This window comes from Drosophila sulfurigaster, chromosome X, assembly GCF_023558435.1.
Source record: "Drosophila sulfurigaster albostrigata strain 15112-1811.04 chromosome X, ASM2355843v2, whole genome shotgun sequence".
NCBI classification, from domain to species: Eukaryota; Metazoa; Arthropoda; class Insecta; order Diptera; family Drosophilidae; genus Drosophila; species Drosophila sulfurigaster.
In genome coordinates, this window is record NC_084885.1 from 28,766,107 (window position 1) to 28,787,062 (window position 20,956).

A 20,956-nucleotide genomic window follows, 5' to 3' on the forward strand; every position below is an offset into this window, starting at 1 on the left:
TGTGAATACTTAACTATATGAATTCAACATTTATATTACTTTGAATGATGCATCAATACAAAGTGTGTAAAATTAATCGATAGTAATTTCATATCCAAGAGTCATAAATCGTTACATGTAAAACGAACGAAGAGCAATAAAAAGACATAGAGAGGTGAATATTTAACAGTAAGTATTTAATATTTATATTGCTTTTAATGATGCATCAAATAAGTGAAAATACAAAGTGTGTAAAATTAATCGATAGTAATTTTCATATACCGGAGTCATAAATCGTTACATGTAAAATGCATGAAGAGCAATAAAAAGACATAGAAAGTAGATGAATATTTAACAATAAGTATTTAATATTTATATTGCTTTTAATGATGCATCAAATAAGTGAAAATACAAAGTGTGTAAAATTAATCGATAGTAATTTCATATACTGGAGTCATAAATCGTTACATGTAAAATGACCGAAGAGCAATAAAAAGACATAGAAAGTAGACGAATATTTAACAATAAGCATTCAATATTTATATTGCTTTTAATGATGCATCAACTAAGTGAAAATACAAAGTGTGTAAAATTAATCGATAGTAATTTTCATATACCGGAGTCATAAATCGTTACATGTAAAACGAACGAAGAGCAATAAAAAGACATAGAAAGTGGACGAATATTTAACAATAAGTATTCAATATTTATATTGCTTTTAATGATGCATCAAATAAGTGAAAATACAAAGTGTACAAACAATTTATCGATAGTTATTCCACATCTGTGCACTTGCGTCTAAACTTTATGCGCATTTATTGCCATAAAATAGCTATAAAAACACACTTGCTGCACTTTTCTATTTGCTCAAAGCCAACAAAGTTGAAGTACAACATCAAGACAGCAGGCAGCAGCAAAAAAAACAAAAAGTATCGAATGTATTGGGAGACAGAACAATATAAAGTAAATCGTGCTGCTCAGTGATGCATTTCGATTGTGATGTGGCGCTTAAAACTTTGTAACGCCATCCACACAAAAAAAAAGAAACAGGACAAAAAATGCAATAACTGCCTCAAAGTATCTGCAGGGCCCGTTGCACCCATCAAAAAAACAAAAGAACCGAAAAAAAAAACAAAAGATGCAACTAGAAAAGAGGGGGAAAAAAAATGGCTGGCAAGCGAAGTTACGAAGATAAATGAGATGGCATAAGTTAGACGACAACTCGAGCACAAGACGTGAAAGGAAGCAGACGACTAAAAAATAAAAATACTTAAAATTGATATTAAAGACACCAAACGACACCAAAGCAGGCAGCAAAAAAAAAAAAAAAAAAAAATGACATGCCAGAAGAAATATAAGCAATAAAACCAAAGGCTGCAACGAAGATTTGATACCCTTGATAACGAGCAAAAAATGAAGCATAAAAATCAATTGAATTGCGATTGAAATAATAATTTTTTGTAGACAATTTTAAACTAAGAAATGTCGATGACTAAAATCAAGTTCCACATTTTAAATTTTATTGCAAAATTACAAAAAAACGCTAAGAAGAAATCTTTAAACTTGATAAAACTAAAAATTTAATAATTTTCGGTTAAATTTCGAATTCTTGAAAACTTGAAGTCTTCAAGATTTTTTTTTCATTTCAAATTTGACTTAAAAATTGTATTTATTTAAATTTATCTCAAATTAAATAATTTCTTTTTAGAGTTTGGTTTTCTTTGTTACATACTTGTAGTCCTAAGATGAATACTCTTTTTGGTGACGTTAAGAAATTTGCTAAAAAATAGTTGCAAAGTGCAAAGTAAGCCAAAGGGTCGGCTATCGGGAATCAAGGGAAGTGTAGAGAGAAGAGGAGAGGAGGAGGATGTATGGATTGCATTGCTAGGCATGCGACAGCAGCAAAATTTTATGGTATTTTTCTTGTTTTCTTTTCATATCTTTTTCGTTTTTTTTCCCCCTTTCTTTTGACTCTGCATCATTTGCGGGAGCTTTTTGCGCTTTGCTTTGGATTTTTTTTGTTTTTTTTTTTTGGTTGGTTGTTTTATTTTTCTATTTTTCGGCAAATTTTTGTGCTGTCTGTTGTTTTTTTTGTTTTTGTTTTTGTCTTTGCCATTTGTTGTTTTTGTGCCCAAATGAAACTAAGTGAGTGGAAGGATTGCTCACAAGGGTAATGGCAAAACAGGGCCAGTGGCTCCCACCGGGGTCAGCGGGTCGCAGGGTGTTATGAGGGGGGTGGAGAGGAGGGGAGGCGATAAAAAAATGTCTAAAGTGCTGGCAAAATGCGAACGCAGCGCGCAGAACAAACAACAGCAAAGAGAGCACAAAAAAAAAATGAGAAAAATTTTGTGCATGCCCAAAAAGTCGACTACGAAAAGTAAATTTGTGTTGGAAGTAAACAACGCAGTAGATACCCTGTAAATAGTTGATATGAGAGTATAAGTAGTTTAGGTAATTTGTTCCTCTTTTTCCTATTTATTTTTATGTTTTTTAATTTTCTTTGTATTTTACTTTTATTTAACCTATGTTGTTTTTTTTTATTAAATTTAATCTTATTTGAATCATTTATTTAATTTTGCATTTATTTTTATATTTTTAATATATATTTTAAATATATTCTTTATGCAGTTTAATGTTTTTTTCTTTCTTTTGTGAAATTCAATTTTAGTTGGTTTTTATTATATTTGATATTATTTTTGAAGTTAGTTTTCTTTGCATGCAATAAAGAGTTAACTTTAAGTTGCGTAGTCGAGCAGCCTTGTTGTGTTGCTCTCGTTTTTTACAGGGTATCGAGAGCACACACAAATATTGCAGCTTAAATTGCTGCATAATGAAAACGCTTGAACTACGGCAAAGTGGCAAGTTGTTGTTGCGCTTGTTGTGATTGTTGCAAGCCAAAGGCACACACACATACAAATACACAAGCTGTCATACACACATACAGAGAGAAAGAGATAGAGAGAGAGAGAGACAGCTAGAGTTGCAGTCACACAAGTGTCAGAGCCGAAGGCGTTTTCCAGCCATTTACAACTTTGCCAAATGCAAACGCATTATTAGTTGTAATTTACTTGATTAGGTGTGTGTGTGTGTGTTTGTGTGTGATAGTATGTGTGTGTGTGTGGTGTCGTTAGAGCCTTTGGCATGCACTGAATGCATAGTCAGAGCCTCCGTTTGCATTTTCGAACGTTGCCAAAACTGGCAATAACTTTATGGCCAAAAATACTCGAGAGAGATTTGCTGAGTTTTGTTTCTGGCCGTTGGCCAAATAGCCACAAAGCAATTCTAACCCAGTTGGACAGTTCGTACGCTCATTCGTTGCCACGCCCACCGCTCACCGCCCACCGTCCACCGTCTAGATGGACTCCAAGCTGACGCCAAATGTATTTGCAGCAGCACATTTTGTTTGTGTGTTTTGCGTTTTCCTTTTTTTTTTATGATGGGTTCTTTTTTTTGTCAAAACTTTGGCAATTGCCTGCTGAGCTCTCTAATTGAAATTCGTGAACGACTTTGGCAGTTGTTCTTCGCTCGGCATCTTCTTCATTTTGATTTCACGCTCGTCCAATTGTGATGCAGTTGTGGGTTACGAGTTGATGCCATGCTGTTCACTTCTTTCTGTCCGTGTGGTCAAAGTTTTGTCTTTATACCCGCTACCTGTGGGGTAGAAAGGTATTATAACTTTGTGCCGGCAGGAAGTGAATAAACAGACAGAAGATCTTCGTTCTTGATCAGCATCAACAGCCGAGACAATGTGGCCATGTCTGTCTGTCTGTCTGTTTGTCCGTCTCTATAAACACCTAGATCTCAGAGAATATAAGAGATAGAGATATAATTTTGTTGGACATCATTTGTTATGTTTGCATGCAAATGAAATTTGTTTCAAACCAGAAAAAATTTAATAATAAGCTTAATTTTGAAGCTCATTTTGGTACATGCAATAATAAATATACATATAATAGTATTTATGAAAAAATTGGTTGAGATTAGATGAAAATTGTAGAAGTTATCTAAAAAACACTTTTGTATGGTATATTTCAGTATTTTGGCAGTATATCAATTTGGTATATTTTAATATGGTATATTTTGAATGTATATAATCAATATATCAAATACAGCCTTTGATATAATTCAGTATCTGTGCAGTATATTAATTCGGCATATTTTGAATATAAATATATATATCAAAAAACCAAATATAACAGGAAATTTTAGTATTTTTTCGGTATATTAATTTGGTATATTTTGAACATATTACTATATCAAAAACCAAATATAACAGCAATTTCAGTATTTTTGGTATAATTTGAATATATTTGTATATCAAAAACCAAATATAACAGCATATTTTAGTATATTTTCGGTATATTAATTTGGTATATTTTATATATAATAATATATCAACAAACCAAATATAACAATAAATTTTAGTATTTTTTGGTATATTAATTTGGTATATTTTGAATATATTTATATAACAAAAAACAAATATAACAGTAATTTTAATATTTTTGTCGTATATCAATTTGGTATATTTTAATACCGTACTCTTTTGCTTCAACTGAAACTGAGTAGCAGGTATCTCATAGTCGAGTCTACTCGTCTGTAGCTTTCTTACTTGTTTGTTTTTGGAAAGTAAAAAACACAAAAATGAAGGTGATAAAATTGTTTAGGATTTTGCTGTTAAGCTGCTTTGCAAATTTTGCATTTATTTCCGATTGGAATTGTTATTGTTGATGCTGAATGCAAATTGAATTGTATTTGTTGGCAAGCTTCTTAACTTGTCCATTGGCGAATCAATTTATTAATATTGTGTGGAAAATAATTCTAAATTATATGACTTACCTCTGGCAACTTGCAGACTTTATAATTTTAGTTGATTGAAAGTTCAAATACATTTTTATTTCATTCGAAATATAAAAAATTTTGTTTTGGAAATGCTGAAGCTTTTGTAAGAACATTTACATAATTATTGGTATTTATAGAACTTTAATTACTTACTGCATTATTTATTTATTTACAGTTTAGTATTTTTTTGTTAACTTATCGAGAATAGTTTAAAAGCTCAAATAAATTCAAATTATATTCAATTTTTGTGAATCTTTTGTAAGAACATTTCCATAATTATTGGTATTTATTTAACTTAAATTACTTATTAAATTACTTATTAATTTGCAGCTTATCACACTTTACTTTAAGGCTTAAATGAATTTGTATTATTGATGAGCTGTTTGTAGTAATTCTTCCTTTTTGCTTAGCTAATTAGCTCATAATTAACATGTTTATGGCTGCTTGTTTGATTTGATGAAAATTTCTGGTATTTGCGCTTTGGATTACATCAAGTATTTGAGATGAGCTTGAGAAACTTTGTCGGCATAAAAAAAAACAGCAGCAACAACAGCGAAATACTTTTCTACTCCTTTTCCATTTTCACAGTTTGCATTTCGCATTTCACATCTTTTGTTTTTTGTTTTGTTTTTTTACGTTTTGCACGGAAATTCCGCAGACTAACTGCTGAGGTATGAATTCCTGGAAGGAATTCCCACTAAAGCAGTAAAGCAGGCAATTTGCTAAGTTGGTATTAAGCAAGAAGCTCGGCCAGCTTTAGCTGCAAGCTAATATAGCAGTGAAGGTGGGGGCGTGGCGAGAGCGGGGGCGGGGGCGGGGCACATTTGGTGCTTAATGCGTAGCCACAACAAGAACTGCTATTAAAATTACTTAAAAGCAGCCAACAATAAAGGGGACGACGTTGCAAGCAGCTTAAATATGCCGCTTATTGATGCTACATACAACAGCAGCAATAACAATGCTAAGCTCTGCTGCTGTGTGGGTGTGTGTGTGTGTGTGTGTGTGCGTGGGTGTGTGTGTGTGGGCAACTTTGTTGACACGACTCCTTAGCATGCCACAACACATCCCTCTGACATTTGCCTCCTCTGCAGCTGATGCTATGCGTGTTGCATACTAATTTCAAAAATTTGCCATTACATCTGTACTTTTCTCGCTTTATCTCTCTCTCTCTCTCTCACTCTCGCTCTCTTTCTCTCTTTTGCTATCACGCATTACATACAATTGGCACAAAAGTAGTTTGCTCTGTGTTTGAGCTTGATTATCAACAGACGCAGCAACACAAGTCCGACAAATTGTTGGCATTTTTGTTTTTGGTTTTTTTTTTTTTTTTGGTGTGTGTGTGTTGTTTTGTTGTAGTCAAAGGTGAAGCAAAAGCATCTTAACTACACATAACACACACACACACACACACACACACACACATTCAGCTGGGTTGTTGTTTGATGTTGCTGTTGTCGTTGCTTTTTCTCGTTGCACTCGAGGTTCAAAGCAAATTTTCATACGCACACACTGGCAACGCAAATAAAACTTTTGGCCAAAAGGTTTGGCCCTGCTTCTGTTGCTGTTGTTGCTGTTGTTGCAACCAACTAACTACACCTGTTACCATGTTCCTTTGCTCTCTTTCCCATTCGCTGTCTCTCTCTCTCTCTCTCTCTCTGTGTCTCTGCAGCGCCCTTGGTTTAATTGCCAAGTGCTTGAAATTCCATAAAAAAATATATATGTATATAGCGTGGAAAACTTTAAGTTGCGCTTTAGAAAAACTATGGAAAATGTCTGGGAAAGAAGCAAAGAATTCAGAACAATTCAGACATACTAAACATAGTTGAAAGCAAAGTACTGTAAAAGAGAAGCAAAATTGTTGAAAATGCGTAGAAGCAGCCATTAAAAGACACAGGCTTGATAATAATACTACAATACAAAATTGTATTACGAAAATGTGTCTTCTGAAATAATAATGTATTAAAAGAGTAAATACCAAATAAAGTTACTGTCCAGTTTCAGTATTATTTCGGTAAATTTAGTTGGTATATTTTTATCAAGAATGCCATTCTTCATTTTCAATGCAAAAACGCTTGCATTGCTTAAATATACCGAATATATACCCAAAAAATACTAAAACCATTAGAAAAAAATGCAATAAAAGAGTAAATGCTAAAAAAAAGCTAGAATCGAGTGTATTTCATTAATTTATTTTTAAGTATCTTTTGTATTGCTTTATCACAAAGTGTTTGGTATGTTATACCTTAGTATTTTGTTTGGTATATTTTATTGATATTATTATTATGAATATTCAACAAATCAACACAATGCGAACACGGTATAATCTTTTGACTATACCAAATAAATAAACCAATAAAATACTAAAATATATACAACACCTTATAAGAAAGAAATATATCAACACAATGCAAAATGATATTTTCGTTGAAATAAACCAAATAAATATACCAACACATACAAAAATATACCAAACAATTTATAATGAATCAATAAATCAACACAATGCAAAAACAGTATTATCGTATACCAATAAAATACTAAAATACGCCAAACATTTTGTGATGAAGCAAAATAAAAGATACTACAAAATAAATGTTTAAAAAAACCTCATTCATATTAGAAAAATGCAATTTTCTTTTACGATAACAAAAAAGAATAAAAGATTTCAAAGATAGAGCTAGAAAAAAAAAAAACGAAACTTGAAAAAAATATGCTGCTTTTAAAAATGTTTACAAAGACGCCTACGCATTGAAATATAAATAGCCAGAGAATCATATTATTTTATACGTTTTTATAAACGAATTTGTGAATGACTGCGAGTCGCATTTGTGGCAAACAATTGAGAGCATGGGAAGAGGAGAAAACTGGTGCTTAAATCGTATTTAAGCTAAGGTCAATAGAGATTTAACACAGCTTACGATGGCAAGGGAACCTTAAATATGGTCACAGGAAGAGACACACACACAGACACACACACACACACAGAGACACAGAGACACTCACAGACATAGAGAGTAACCGCACACAAACGCAGAAGCTAAGCACGTGTCATAATTGTCAATGTCAAGTGCGTTTGGGGGTAACTGGGGAGCTTAGCTGCCTGGGACAGAGGATGAAAAGGACACCGAGAAGGGAAGAGAGAGCGGTGAGGAGAGAAGCGGAGAGAAGAGGGGACAACCGGGCAGCTGTCAGTTGACCACAGCTGCACCTTCCCACAAAACTCGAGAAACTCACAACTCAAACTGAAACTCAAACTCACAAAACTGACAACTCAAATACAGTTATGCTTATGTATTTGGCAATCAGCTGCGACTTATGTATGTATGTGTATGTATGTATATTGTACTGTGTACATATTCGGATATTAAATCTAGTATCCGGCAAGCGGAAGTGCGCCCATCTTTAAACACACACAAGCAAAAATGCTTTGAAGCCATCGAGCGCTGGACTTGACATTGTCGCATAAAGGAAACGTCACTAGCCTCAAGCATGTCCTGTACAGGAGCCAAGCAATAAACACATTCAAAAAGCAAGACAGACAGACAGACAGAGAGAGATGGAGAGATGGAGAGTGTAATGTACAGTAAATTTTACACTAGCCAGATCTGTCATTGCAGGCGCCGAAAAGTATGCAATAGACGACAGTTGCCAAAAAAAGAAAACTGAACTGAAATTTGTCGAGGCGTCCTTCTGGCTGACTTTTCTCCACCTCTCACTCTCCTTCTTTATCTCTTCTTTTGTTCATTGCCGGGCCATAAACGTATCCGCATCCGTATCCTGGCCTAGTTTGCAATTTAAGCATTGCGCCTCGGACAATAATTCAGAGCGTCCGGGCGCAAAACTCGAATAAAAATCAAATAATGGCGCAAAGTGCAAAAAAAAAAGAACAGAAAAAAAGAAATTGTTGCCACATGGAAACCGAAAAATCAACGAGCAGCATGTGAAAATGTACAATAATAAAATGGTTTTGCCCTTTAGCTGCGCGCCCCCCTCTCTCCTCGCTTCGTTCGTTTCAGATAAGCAGCCAAAAAGTGAGGAACAAAAAATACAGAAGAGAATGAAAAGAATCAAACAAAAGTTAACCCAGTTGCTGACGCAGCTTCAATTTGAGCTGCTGTTGCAGTTGTTGTTGTTGCTGCTGCTTCTGGCTCTATGAATAAATTTTTGCTTAGTTTTTGTGTCGCAGTTTTCAGTTTTGCAGTTTGCAGTTTGCAGTTTCCATCTGCCATTCGCTTCAAGGCGCCAAACGAAAACTTGTCGACACACAATGGCTGGCGACACACACACACACACACACACAGAGCGTAACCCAAAAAGAAAAGACAACATGATGATGAACGTCAGTTATACCCTGTAAAGTGTATACTGAATGCAAACATAGAAAACAAGAAAGATGATTTTAGTTGTTACTTTGAACTAAGTCTTGATGATGTGTTTTAAATTAAATTGCATAGAGTATACAAAATACTGAAGATATTAAAACATACCGCACCAATATACTAAAATATTCCTTAGGATATATTTGGTTGATCGATAGTGCTTTATCATACATTCCAAATATACCATAACATACAAAATATACCAAGTGCAAAATTAATCAAATAATATATATAGAAATACTGAAAATACTTCATTGAAAATATACCATAACATACAAAATATACCAAGTGTAGAAATTAATCAAATAATATATATAAAATACTGAAAATACTTCATTGCAAATATACCATAACATACAAAGTATACCAAATACAAAAATAAATCAAATAAAATGTAAAAAATACTGAACATTTTTAGGAATCCCATAAATTTAAAGACTGAATGAACTCTTTAACAATAATGATAATTATGAATGATAAATGCGATGTTTAATGTTTTAAATGAATTTTGTATTTATTTTAAAAGCAAATAAAAAAAAAAATTAAATCAAATAATCTTAAACTTTGCTATAGAAATATTAAAGTTTTTCTTTATCTATCATATTCAAACATATACATATGTTAAAACAGGGTAAATCACTTGCTGGCTAGATTTCAAAAGTCAAATAGTTGAAATGCGAAACGTGTAACGTGAAAAGCCAGCAAACAATTGTAATTTGGCAACGCTAGTTTGCAGCATTCCCCAAATGAAATTGATAAACGTAATTAATGAAAATTTCAAGTGAACAAACGAAAGCGCTGTCAAAAATAAGTAAAGCAAAAAAGAATATTTCGTTGTTCGCCATTTGCCATTGTTGCCATTGAGTTGACATAAAAGTTGATTTCATATTTCACGGCATTCTGGATTATGGCTTATGACGGCCACCAAACAAGCCTCGGACAAGACCAGAAAAATGTGTGCGAAAGAGATGGCACATGGGATGAGTGAGTGAGTGGAGGGATGAAAGTTGGGCGAGCGACAAAGAGGCAAATAAATGCTGACAAATAGGCCAAACAGAGCGTGTCCGTGGCTATGCCAAGCTTAACCCAAGGAAAGCCATGAAAAAAGAAAGAAAGTCAGATAGAGAGAGAGGGTGAAATATTGTGGCAGGCCTTTAAACAATTCTTGGTAAAAATAATTCATAATAAATTTCTAGACAAAGTCGGTAAAAGCAGCATAAATAATGCAGTTGCAGTTGTCCGATTGGTGGCCAATGTTGGCCAATAAATTCAGTTAATGACAGCATTTATTGCCATCGATTAACAGCAATAATACATAAAGCCACCGCTCTGCCAATAAAACTAGCACAGAGGTGATTGTGCTTATTTTTCTTCTTTTTTTTTGTTTGACTTTCAGACTTCAGCGATATATTAGTTTGAATGTGGGAAAAATAGCATATCAAATATTCAAATATAAAACTTAAAGACTGTTGAAAGTAAAACAAATATATGCAGAGTGTGCTCGACTGTGAAATACCTGCTACCCAATTCATAATAAAAAAGAATAGTGCGGTATTAGTCGTAAAACTTACCATACAAAATTAGTATATAATATATATACTTTTATTCAACATATGTCATAGACTTTGAAATATACCAAGTATTAAAATAAATTAAATCAAATTTAAAATGGGTAAAAAAGCTTCAAAGTTTTTTCGATTTAAAGATAAAATATACCGTATACATAAAGGGAATCTTTCTATCATGATTTAGCACTACATTCAAAATATACCGAATTAAAATTCTAAAAAAATACTAAAATGTATTGTATTTCGTTATAGCACTACATTCATTATATTCGATAGATTTCAAAATATATCGAGTATACAAATAAATCAAATAACTACGTTTAAAATATATCATAGAGCACAAAATATATCAAGTTCACAAATTAATCAAATAAAATATAAAAATACTGAAAATATATAAAAAAAAACCCATATATTTAAATATTAGATGAAATATATAAATGAAAATGATTTTTATGGATAATAGTTGATATAAAAATACTGCAATAATAATTGTAATATTTTTTGTACAATTTTAAATGATTTTTTTGAGTATTTGAGGAGCAGCAGCTAAAAATAATAAAATCAAATTCAAAGTTTGTTAAAGTTTTTTTGACTAAGAATATTTGCAAGTTTTCAAAATAGACAAGCACATGAAAATATAAAGTTAAGAAAAATGTTCTTTAAGGATCAGACATATCATTGGGTTAATTTGTCGACAAAATATGAATGCGCGAAGTTAACTTTGTCTAAGGCTTTAGTTAGTTTTCAATGCAATAATGAATTGTATTCGATGTTAAAATAAAATAACAGTAATAATAAAGTTGTTACCTAGTTGAAATAGCAATTAAATAGCAGAAAGAGTCACTTAATTGCGAGCCTTGTCATTACATCTGTATACTATATATTTTATTATAGGGCCAATCTTGTTTATCTCTTTGTGACGTTGGCGGCACTCTAGGGTTAAACAGCGTGGGCTGCCGTCTCCACATGGTGTTCGGGGCCAAATGAACATGACACAAGTGCATTTAACAAATTAAAATAGTAACCAGAACGAGTCGAACGCCAACGCCAACGCAGGCAGCAGGCGATAATAAAGCTGATGATGCACCGATCTGTCTGTCCAGAAGTCTGTCATTTATAGGACTATATGGTCATTTCATTCATACGCTTGTCCTCGTGGTCGTTGTTGTCGCTGTTGTCGCTGTTGTTTGGTTGCTGCCAAATGAGCAGAGCTGAAATGCAATCCAAGCCAAGCCGGAACTGACACGCACAAAAGGATATACAACATTCACTAATAAATTTCATATTTATGTACGGACATTGCCGGACAACTGAGGGAATGGGAGTGAAGGAGAGAAAGAGACTGGGGAGAGAAAGAGAGTGGAGAGAGGGGCAGTTTAAAGCGGAGACAGCGTTGGAGTTTGGCTGAAAAATCAACGTGAAATTGCAATTGCTTCGCCAAAAAAAAAGCGAGATGTGAAGGAGGCGTGGAAGGTTGCTTGCGTATGAAGGCGTGGCAGTGGGGACAAAACAGTGCGGTTGGCAATGCAAACAGCAGCCAAATGGAGCGAGGTCGACAACGACAACGACGACGTTGGCGGTTGGAAATCACAGCAGGACATAAAAAGGATGCGTGGCAATAAAAATAAGCGAAAACAAACAAACAAACAAACAGACAGACAGACGGCTGAGAGATGGGGCGACAGACAGTTAGTGACAGGATACAAAGCACAGCAAAAAGGCGACTGTATGAGTGTGCTTGTATGTGTGTGTGTGTGGGTGTGCCACAGGTCGCAATTTGCCGTCTGGCTGCCGGAGTGCAATGCTCTGAAGTCGTTCTCGTTGTCGTTGCAATCTGAGCCGAGCCCAAAAAGCCAAACAAACATAAATATTCTTTAGCACAGCACACGAAGTCAATTAGTCGCCAAAGTCCAGCCAAGTATCTCTCGCCATAATGCCATCACTTTCTCTCTCTCTCTCTCTCTCTCTCTCTCTCTCTCTCTCCTCCACTCTTCCACTCTCTCCTCAAAAAAAAAAAAACAAGTAAGAAAGCTACAGTCGAGTGTGCTCGACTGTGAGACCCGCTACCCATTTTAAATAAAGGCACAAATATTGCTGTATCATTTTCAAAATATACCGAAAATACTAAAAATACTAAAAATATACCAAATATATGTGGTATATTGGTGTAGTACCGCATTCAAAATATACCATAGACAGCACAATATACCAGATTGTCAGCTGAAGCAACTAAGAGCCCTAGTAAGTAGGCGTTTTTGCCCATACAAAAGTATTTCTTTAATAACTTCGACAATTTTTATCTGATCTGAACCAAATTTTCAGAAATCATAACTACTATAATAATTATTATATATACCAAAATTCGCAACTCTAGCTTTAAAATTACGCTTGTTATTCGATTTTTTTTTGTTTACGGGGGCGGAATTGGGCGTGGCAAAAATTTGAAACAAACTTGATCTGCGTGCAAACATAACAAATGCTGTCGAAAAAAAATTATAGCTCTATCTCTTATAGTCTCTGAGATCCAGTGTTTCATACGGACGGACGGACAGACGGACATGGCTAGATATATACTTTATAGGGTCGGAGATGCCTCCTTCTACCTGTTACATACATTTCCTGCCGGCACAAAGTTATAATACCCTTCTACCCTATGGGTAGCGGGTATAAAAACATAAACAAGCGATACAATTAACGCAAGCTTTTTGTGCATAAATGATGCTTGCATCAAATAAAAACCTTGATATTCTTTTTCCCCCTGGCATCAATCAATCATTCAACCCTCGCTGCTTAATAGAGTTTTACACACAATCGCACGTAAAACCCTTCAATCAAATGTCAACCGATATAATTAGAAACGACAAAAAGCAAAACCAAAAAATTTATTTCAATTCAAAATCAATTTATCACATAATCAAAGCTACACTTCGTTCGCTTTCACTCACACACACACATACACACACACACATACACACACACACATACACACACACACACTCAACACTTGTTTCAATATTTGCAATTGCATTAAATTTGTGGTTGCATTGCTTAAATTATGCGCATTTATCACAGGCGGTTTTTTTTTCTCTTGTTGTTGTTGTTTTTGCATTGCGTTATTAAGCTTAAATCATCAGCAAATGTTTTCAATAAGAATTCAAAGTGATAAATATTTGCGCGCATTATTATTATTATTTCATATTGCATACAATTATCGTAATACACTTTCCTTTTTTTTCATTCCTTTTTTTATGGCCCCAAGTGTGTGCCATTTTGTTATGCAGGTTATAATTTGCATAAGCTTTTAAATAAATTCAAATGCAGAAGAAGAATACATATGAAATGTATTCAAAAAAAAAACTATTCAACATTTCATTACAAACTTATAAATATAATATGAAATATTGCATATAAGATAAAAGAGAAATAAAAACCTTAAAATATGAAATATGAAATATAAAAATAAAATATTAAATATTCAATGAAAAGATAAATGCAAAAAATAACAATGTAACATCTAAAATATAATATATAAAATATAAAAAATTATCAAATATTAAATATACAATTTAAAATATAAAACATACAACAAAAGAAAATGTAAAATTTAAAAGTGGAATAGGAAAGTAGGACATATAAAATATTCAAAAATTTAAATATCAAATATCAAATTTTAAATAAAATAAATATAATATAAAATAAATATATATATATATAATATAATATAATAATATAGATTATGAAACTACAACATAAATATAAAATGTAATATATATAAAATTAACTAAAAATAAATATAAAATGAAATATAAATGATGTACAAAATATAGAATTAAAGACCATAAAATGTAAAATATTAAATATGTATATAAATCTAAAATTTTAAATATAAAATATAAAGTATATAAATAACAAATTTAAATATAAATATATAAAAATAAATATATTTAAAATTTAAAATGTAAAATATTGAATATATACCAAAAATACAAATGGTTAATTATAAAATATAACAAAATATAATACATAAAAAGCAAATAAATAATAAAAAGATAGGTAAAGAACAACAAATTTAAACTGTAAAATTTAAAACTTAAAAATTCAAATTATAATATATATATAGTAAATTAAGTAGAATGCAAGGTATTTGGCCGTCGACAACTGCAAGTCAAGTGTCAATTTAATGGCATAAATAAATGTTTATTCGCGCTTTTTGCAGCGTTCAATTTTCCGCCATTTATGTAAAGTAATAATTTTTTTTCATTCTTTCTTTCTTTTTTTTTCGTGCCGCGATTCAAACTAATGAAGCAGCTGTCAATCGTTTTTGTTTTTAATCAATTGCACTTCAGATCAATGTTTGTTTTTTGGAACTAACTAAACGAAATAGATAGAATATATGTATATAGAAAAAAGTTGGTAATAATGTGCTGAAACTTAATTTGTTTGTTTTACGGCTTATTAAACCCGTATAGAAAATGATAGCACTAATTTGAAGTAGCTTGAAAAAAAAAAGAGAAAAGCACTCATAAATAGTGTGTAAACATTGATTTTGCATAAATAAATTGACTTTTTTTTTGGTTTCATAAATATTTATTCATATTTTATTTGGAAAATCGAGAAATTTGCTTGGAATTTGCGACTTCATTTTTTTTCATAATAAACTTTCAAGAAATTGTTGTTGTTTATTTACACATGCGAATCTCAATCGCATTTGATTAAAGAAATATGCTGTAAAATTGCAAACTTCAATTTGGAATTTGTTGCAGCAAAAATGTTGTGCGTCGATTTATTTACGGAAATTGTATTTATTATTATTCTGACCACACACAAAAGCAGTTGATAATTGACATTTTGGTAGAGAAGAGTTATCAATATCAATGGCTCAATATTTGCTTAGACTAAAGGAAGACAAACTAACTAAAAACGGAGAATTTTGTGAGGCAAAAACTTGACATTTTCACGCTTCAAAGAGCGATGGATGTCAATTTGCGAAGCCACTTGTGAAAATCGCCCTTGCCTCCTCCTTCCTCCACTTAATTCCCAACAAAATTCGGTAAATGACTTTGAAATTTGTTATTGACGTTGGTGATATTTACTTATATTCTCTCGCTTCTCACACTCTGACTTTAGTTTCTTGATTAAACATTTGTGTTATGATATAAATCCACAGGCAGACTGTCTATTGATTGCTTCTCCGTCTCCGTCTCTTTCTCTCTCTCTCTCTCTCTGTACACAGTGTATGTGTGTGTGTGTGTGTGTAGGTGTACTTACATTTGCTTTTGATTGCTGTTTACTGGCTGACTGCATCCTTTTAGCCTTGCAGAGTACAGTTTTGATCCTTTAATAGAATATTTAATTTTAATTACAAACATTTGATTTCCCACTTCAGCCATCGCTTGTCGCAAACTTAAAAATTCATGACATATGTCTCCCCATCTACCTTTCTCTTTCTCTTTCGCTCTCTCTCTCTCTGTCTCTTCGTCTGTCGCAAAATTTGCGCTGAATGGTAAGCGAATTGAATGCGTGTGCATGAAAGCATAAGCCGGCCAAGTTGAGTTGAACCAACAAGGCATCAAGCATACAAGACAGAGTGAGAGAGAGAGAGTGAGATAGAGAGGGGAGAGGGAGAGGGAATGAAAGCCACTGCAAGCCGACAACTGAGACGGTGAATGCTTTTTGCTTTTGTCAATGTGAGACGACGACGCCTTGACTCCTCATTCACATCCAACGAGGGTCAATTCACAGTTCGCACAGCTTTGTTCGAGAGCACCTCTCTTCAATTAATTAAACTTTGTCTAGCATGCTGCACAAACTTTTCTGACTATCTCGAAGTACACCAATTAGCTGAGCGAAATTAAAACGCTTCCGTTGCTATTCGATAAGCAATGCTTAGCGACAGCCAATGACTAATTAAAACACACACACAACTTCCTTCAAAATCATAGCTCTATTAATGTCACGCATACGCACAGTAGTACCAGAGATGCCACTATTGAACTTTTTAATAAACAAGTTCAGTATTGATAAGCTTTATTAATGATTTTTTGGTATTCCTTTTTTTGTGATTTTTTCTTATCTTTACAACGTGTTTTATAAAGTTCATCTTATTGGCGAAAAATTGATTACAATATAATATAATTTATGAATTCTTTCTAATATATTTAATAGAACAAACATAAGAAAAGTATAAATAAGTGTATTGAGTTATTTTCAAATGTATTAGGAATTCATTTAAAAATAATATGCTGTGTATATTTTGCAGTTTTCAAAATATGAAATATACAAAATACATATATAAAATAAATAAAAAAAATTTAAAAAATATATATTACAACAAATTAAAATATAAATAAAAATTATAAAATAAAAATAAATAATATTTTAAAGAAAAACAACAATGTGCAGTTTTCAAAATATAACAATAAAAAAATATTATAACAAAAATAATTGCATAACAAAAAAGTAAATGTTATTTTAATGTGATAAAATGTATACATTTTTTAATTGTAATAAATATAAATAATAAAAAATATATAATATCATAAAAAAATGCTTTACATAAAAATAACAATGAAATTATTGCTGTTATTATTTTTATTTAAGAGCTTTGAAAAGCGAGAGCTCAAAACTTATAATGATGATTGGAATAACTTGTTAAGAACAGCTTTCATTTTATTCTTGGCTATTTAGTAGATTATTAAATAGCATAAAATTAAAGTTACATAATGGAGTTGATACTTTGGGGAACTGACTGAGCAGCCCTCGCAAAAGTTGCCGTTTCGCATGCAGCTTCGCACACTCTGACGGTTGCTTTCTATGCTTATTTGTTGATGTTCCGCTTGCTGCACTTTATGCAGCATACCTTTGGGATGATAAGCTTTATGGTTGAGTGTGGATGAACCAAGAGTGAGTGTGTGTGTGAGGGAGTGTGTGTGGGTAACGCTGCGATTGAAGACACACAGCAATGACCTTAGTTGCACTTGGTTGGGTTGCAAAAGACGAGCACAAGAGCAACGCAAATGAAAATGAGAAAATGCTAAAACTCAGAGGGAAAAATGGTGAAAAACATCTCTATTAATGCCATACATATTTCGTTAACTCTAACTTTCGATTTTCTTTTTCTCTCTCTCTTTGCAGGTGAGTCGCTTACTACTTTTGGCATTTTCAATTTTCTGGTTTCTTTCTGTTTTCTTTTTGTGGGTAAGTCTTGCTGGTTGCTGGCATTATAAATGCATCCACCCTAAAAACAGTTCCATCATTTCGAGCTCTTCTTCTTCGTCTTCTCCCTCTAATACTAATACCATTGCGACTACTTCTCATGTAGAATTCAAGCTCTGTTTGCCAGTCGCGTTTCATTTGTCAATGTGCAGCACGTACTCAATCTTCTGGCTTGTCAAACTTGCCAATGTTTGTTGCCAAAAAAAAACGAGAGAGCGAGAAAAACCTCTAGCAGAAAATAAAAATTTGTTTGATGTTGACCCTCACCTCAAGGGGTGGTGGTTGGGAAAGAGGAGGGAGGAGAAGGTTTTGCGCACATGTCAGCTTGTCTTTTTTTCCTTTTTTGCTGCTCCCCATCAACAAATGTTGATATACGAGTCGCAGTCGAAGTCAAAGTCAGTGACGGAGTCGCAGTCAGAGTCTTAGTGGCTCTGTGAGACGTTGAATATATACTATATCTATATATATCCATATATGTATTTGTATCTGTGTAGGTGACTGTTTACATGTCCTTGCCATGCACCTACTTCCTACTTAATGCCAATTTGAGGCTGCTGCGTTCTATTTTCTTGTCAGCTTGGCATCGGCTAATTCAAACAGCATTCGCATTCACTAAAGACGAATACTTTTCATTGCTATGAAAACTTGTTCGAAATTGGGTGTAAATAGTTAGAGATCAACATTTGGATGGAATTCAAATAGTTCTAGAAATTGGCTTATAAGGCAGCTTCTTGTTTTCAATGGCTCACAATCTAGTATATTTCGTATGGTATTTTTTGAATATATAGTCTATATCCATATACCAAACAAACAAATCTAGTATGTTTTGTACAGTATTTTCTTTTTAAATGTAGTCTTTATCAATTTACTAAATATGACATCAGGTATATTTTAGTATATTTTTAGAAGGTGGATTTATCGAATATACCAATTATATATTATATATGCCAAATGCATATACCGAAAAAATACTGAAGTGTATTGGATGCTGTAGGTATTCGGTACATTATACAAAAAAGCTAAAATATACTGAAAGGTATATTTGGTATATTAATAAAATACCATATTTAAAGTATACCAAATACGTATATCGAAATAATACTGAAATGTATTAAATGCTGTGGGTATTCGGTATATTATAAAAACTAAAATATACTGAAAGTTATATTTGGTATATAATAACAAATACCAAATAATATATAATATTCAAAGTATACCAAACACATATACCGAAAAAATACTGAAGTGTGTTGAATGGTGTAGGTATTCGGTATATTATACAAAAAAGCTAAAATATAGTGAAAGCTATATTTGGTATATTAATAAAATACCATATTTAAAGTATACCAAATACGTATACCGAAAAAATACTGAAATGCATTGAAAGCTGTAGATATTCGGTATATTATAAAAAAAACTAAAATATACTGAAAGTTATATTTGGTATATAATACCAAATACCAAATAATATATAATATTCAAAGTATACCACACACATATACCGAAAAAATACTGAAGTGTATTGAATGCTGTGGGTATTCGGTATATTAATACTTTGTACAATATATACCAAATAGTAAGCTTCAACAACAAAAACCCCTTTGCAGAAGGCGTTATTTGCCATACAAAAGTATTTTTTAAATAACTTATACCACTTTTAAGTGATCACAAGTTCCGTACGAAACATAAATACTGTTCGTAGTATTGTATGTACTAAAAATCGCAACTCTCTTGTGAAAAAAATGTTGAAACGAACAAAAAAACGAACAAAAAAATATCGATCATACGGTAATCAATTAAAATCCAAATAATTGGTTCATTCATCAACGAACGGCAAAAGAAAAACTTTAGCTAATTTGATTCTTTTGTGCGCAGTTGAAGCACCTTTAATTTTGTATTTTTTTTTTTTTGATGTGCTGTTTAAATGAAAGAAACAAATTAATTTGATTACAAAATGTGTGTGTGTGTGTGTGTGTGTGCAGGAAAAAAGGCAGCAGCTCCATTAGCTAATCCACTTAAAGATGTTGCCAGAATCTCTTTTACCTGTGTGTGTAGTTAGGTATTGCATATTATTGGGTAATCGAATTAGAAACTGCTTTTAGTTATCGTCGTGCTTTGTCGTGCGTGTCACGCAGAGAGAGAGATAGAGAGAGAGAGAGAGAGAGAGAGAGCATGAAAGCTCGTGCTATGAAAATAATATTAAATTTGTATGATTCTATTAGCAAAACAAACAAGGACACAAGCGCACACAAACACACAGACATGGCTTTGGTAATTGTGTATAAAATGCAGCATCTAAAAATATATATATGTAGTATAGCATCAGCATGTGTGTGTGTGTGTGTGTGTGTGCCATATAGAGACGTTCCTCACGTAACGCTTGAGCGCTGCTCTCGGACTCTGTTGTTGCCTTCTGTGCCTGCCTGCTCTGGCATAACAAAATTACGAAGTTCCTAACTAAACAAGTTGCCGATACATAATAATGCACAGACTGAGCTTTGGATGGGGTGGCGAGTGGGGGAGAAGGGAGGGAAGCGAAGGGAAGCAGCGGGAGAGGTCCACACGTGGCCAGGAGCAGAGGACGAGTCCGAGTCCGAGTCCGAGTCTGAGTTCTTGGCAAGACAAAAGACATGTCAGCTAGTCTGAGCCAGCCAACTAGCCAGTTGAGTCGAGTCGAGTCGAAGTCAGTCTGGCATTCAATCAGTCAGTCAGTCAGTCAGTCAGTCAGTCAGTCAGTCAGTCAGTCAGTCAGTCATGCCCTCAGTTTGCTAGTCAGCCAGTTATGCCCTTCAGTGTGTGTGTTTCAGTTGTTGCCTCCAGTTTGACTGATGTGCTCTAGTGTAGATGGTCATTGATGGCTGTTCCTTCAACCTCGCCTTTGTGCTTGCCTCCTACTGCTTGTCCCCCACTGCTTGCCCCTTCTGATGACCCTTCATCTCTCCTTTACTGCTGCCTCTTTTTGTGTGTGGT

The 20,956-nt window shown here is 33.2% G+C and overlaps 1 protein-coding gene across 1 annotated transcript in view; it reads left to right on the forward strand.

The window, feature by feature from the left end:
• LOC133847370 (neurobeachin-like) overlaps window positions 1–18,419 on the forward strand; it is a 95,895-nt gene extending 77,476 nt beyond the window's left edge. Inside the window, exon 2 of the mRNA XM_062282355.1 lies at window positions 17,906–18,419. Coding sequence (XP_062138339.1) covers window positions 17,906–18,412 — 507 coding nt within the window. The 3' untranslated portion in view covers window positions 18,413–18,419. The remainder of the gene's footprint in view (window positions 1–17,905) is intronic.
• The last annotated feature ends 2,537 nt before the right edge of the window (window positions 18,420–20,956 follow it).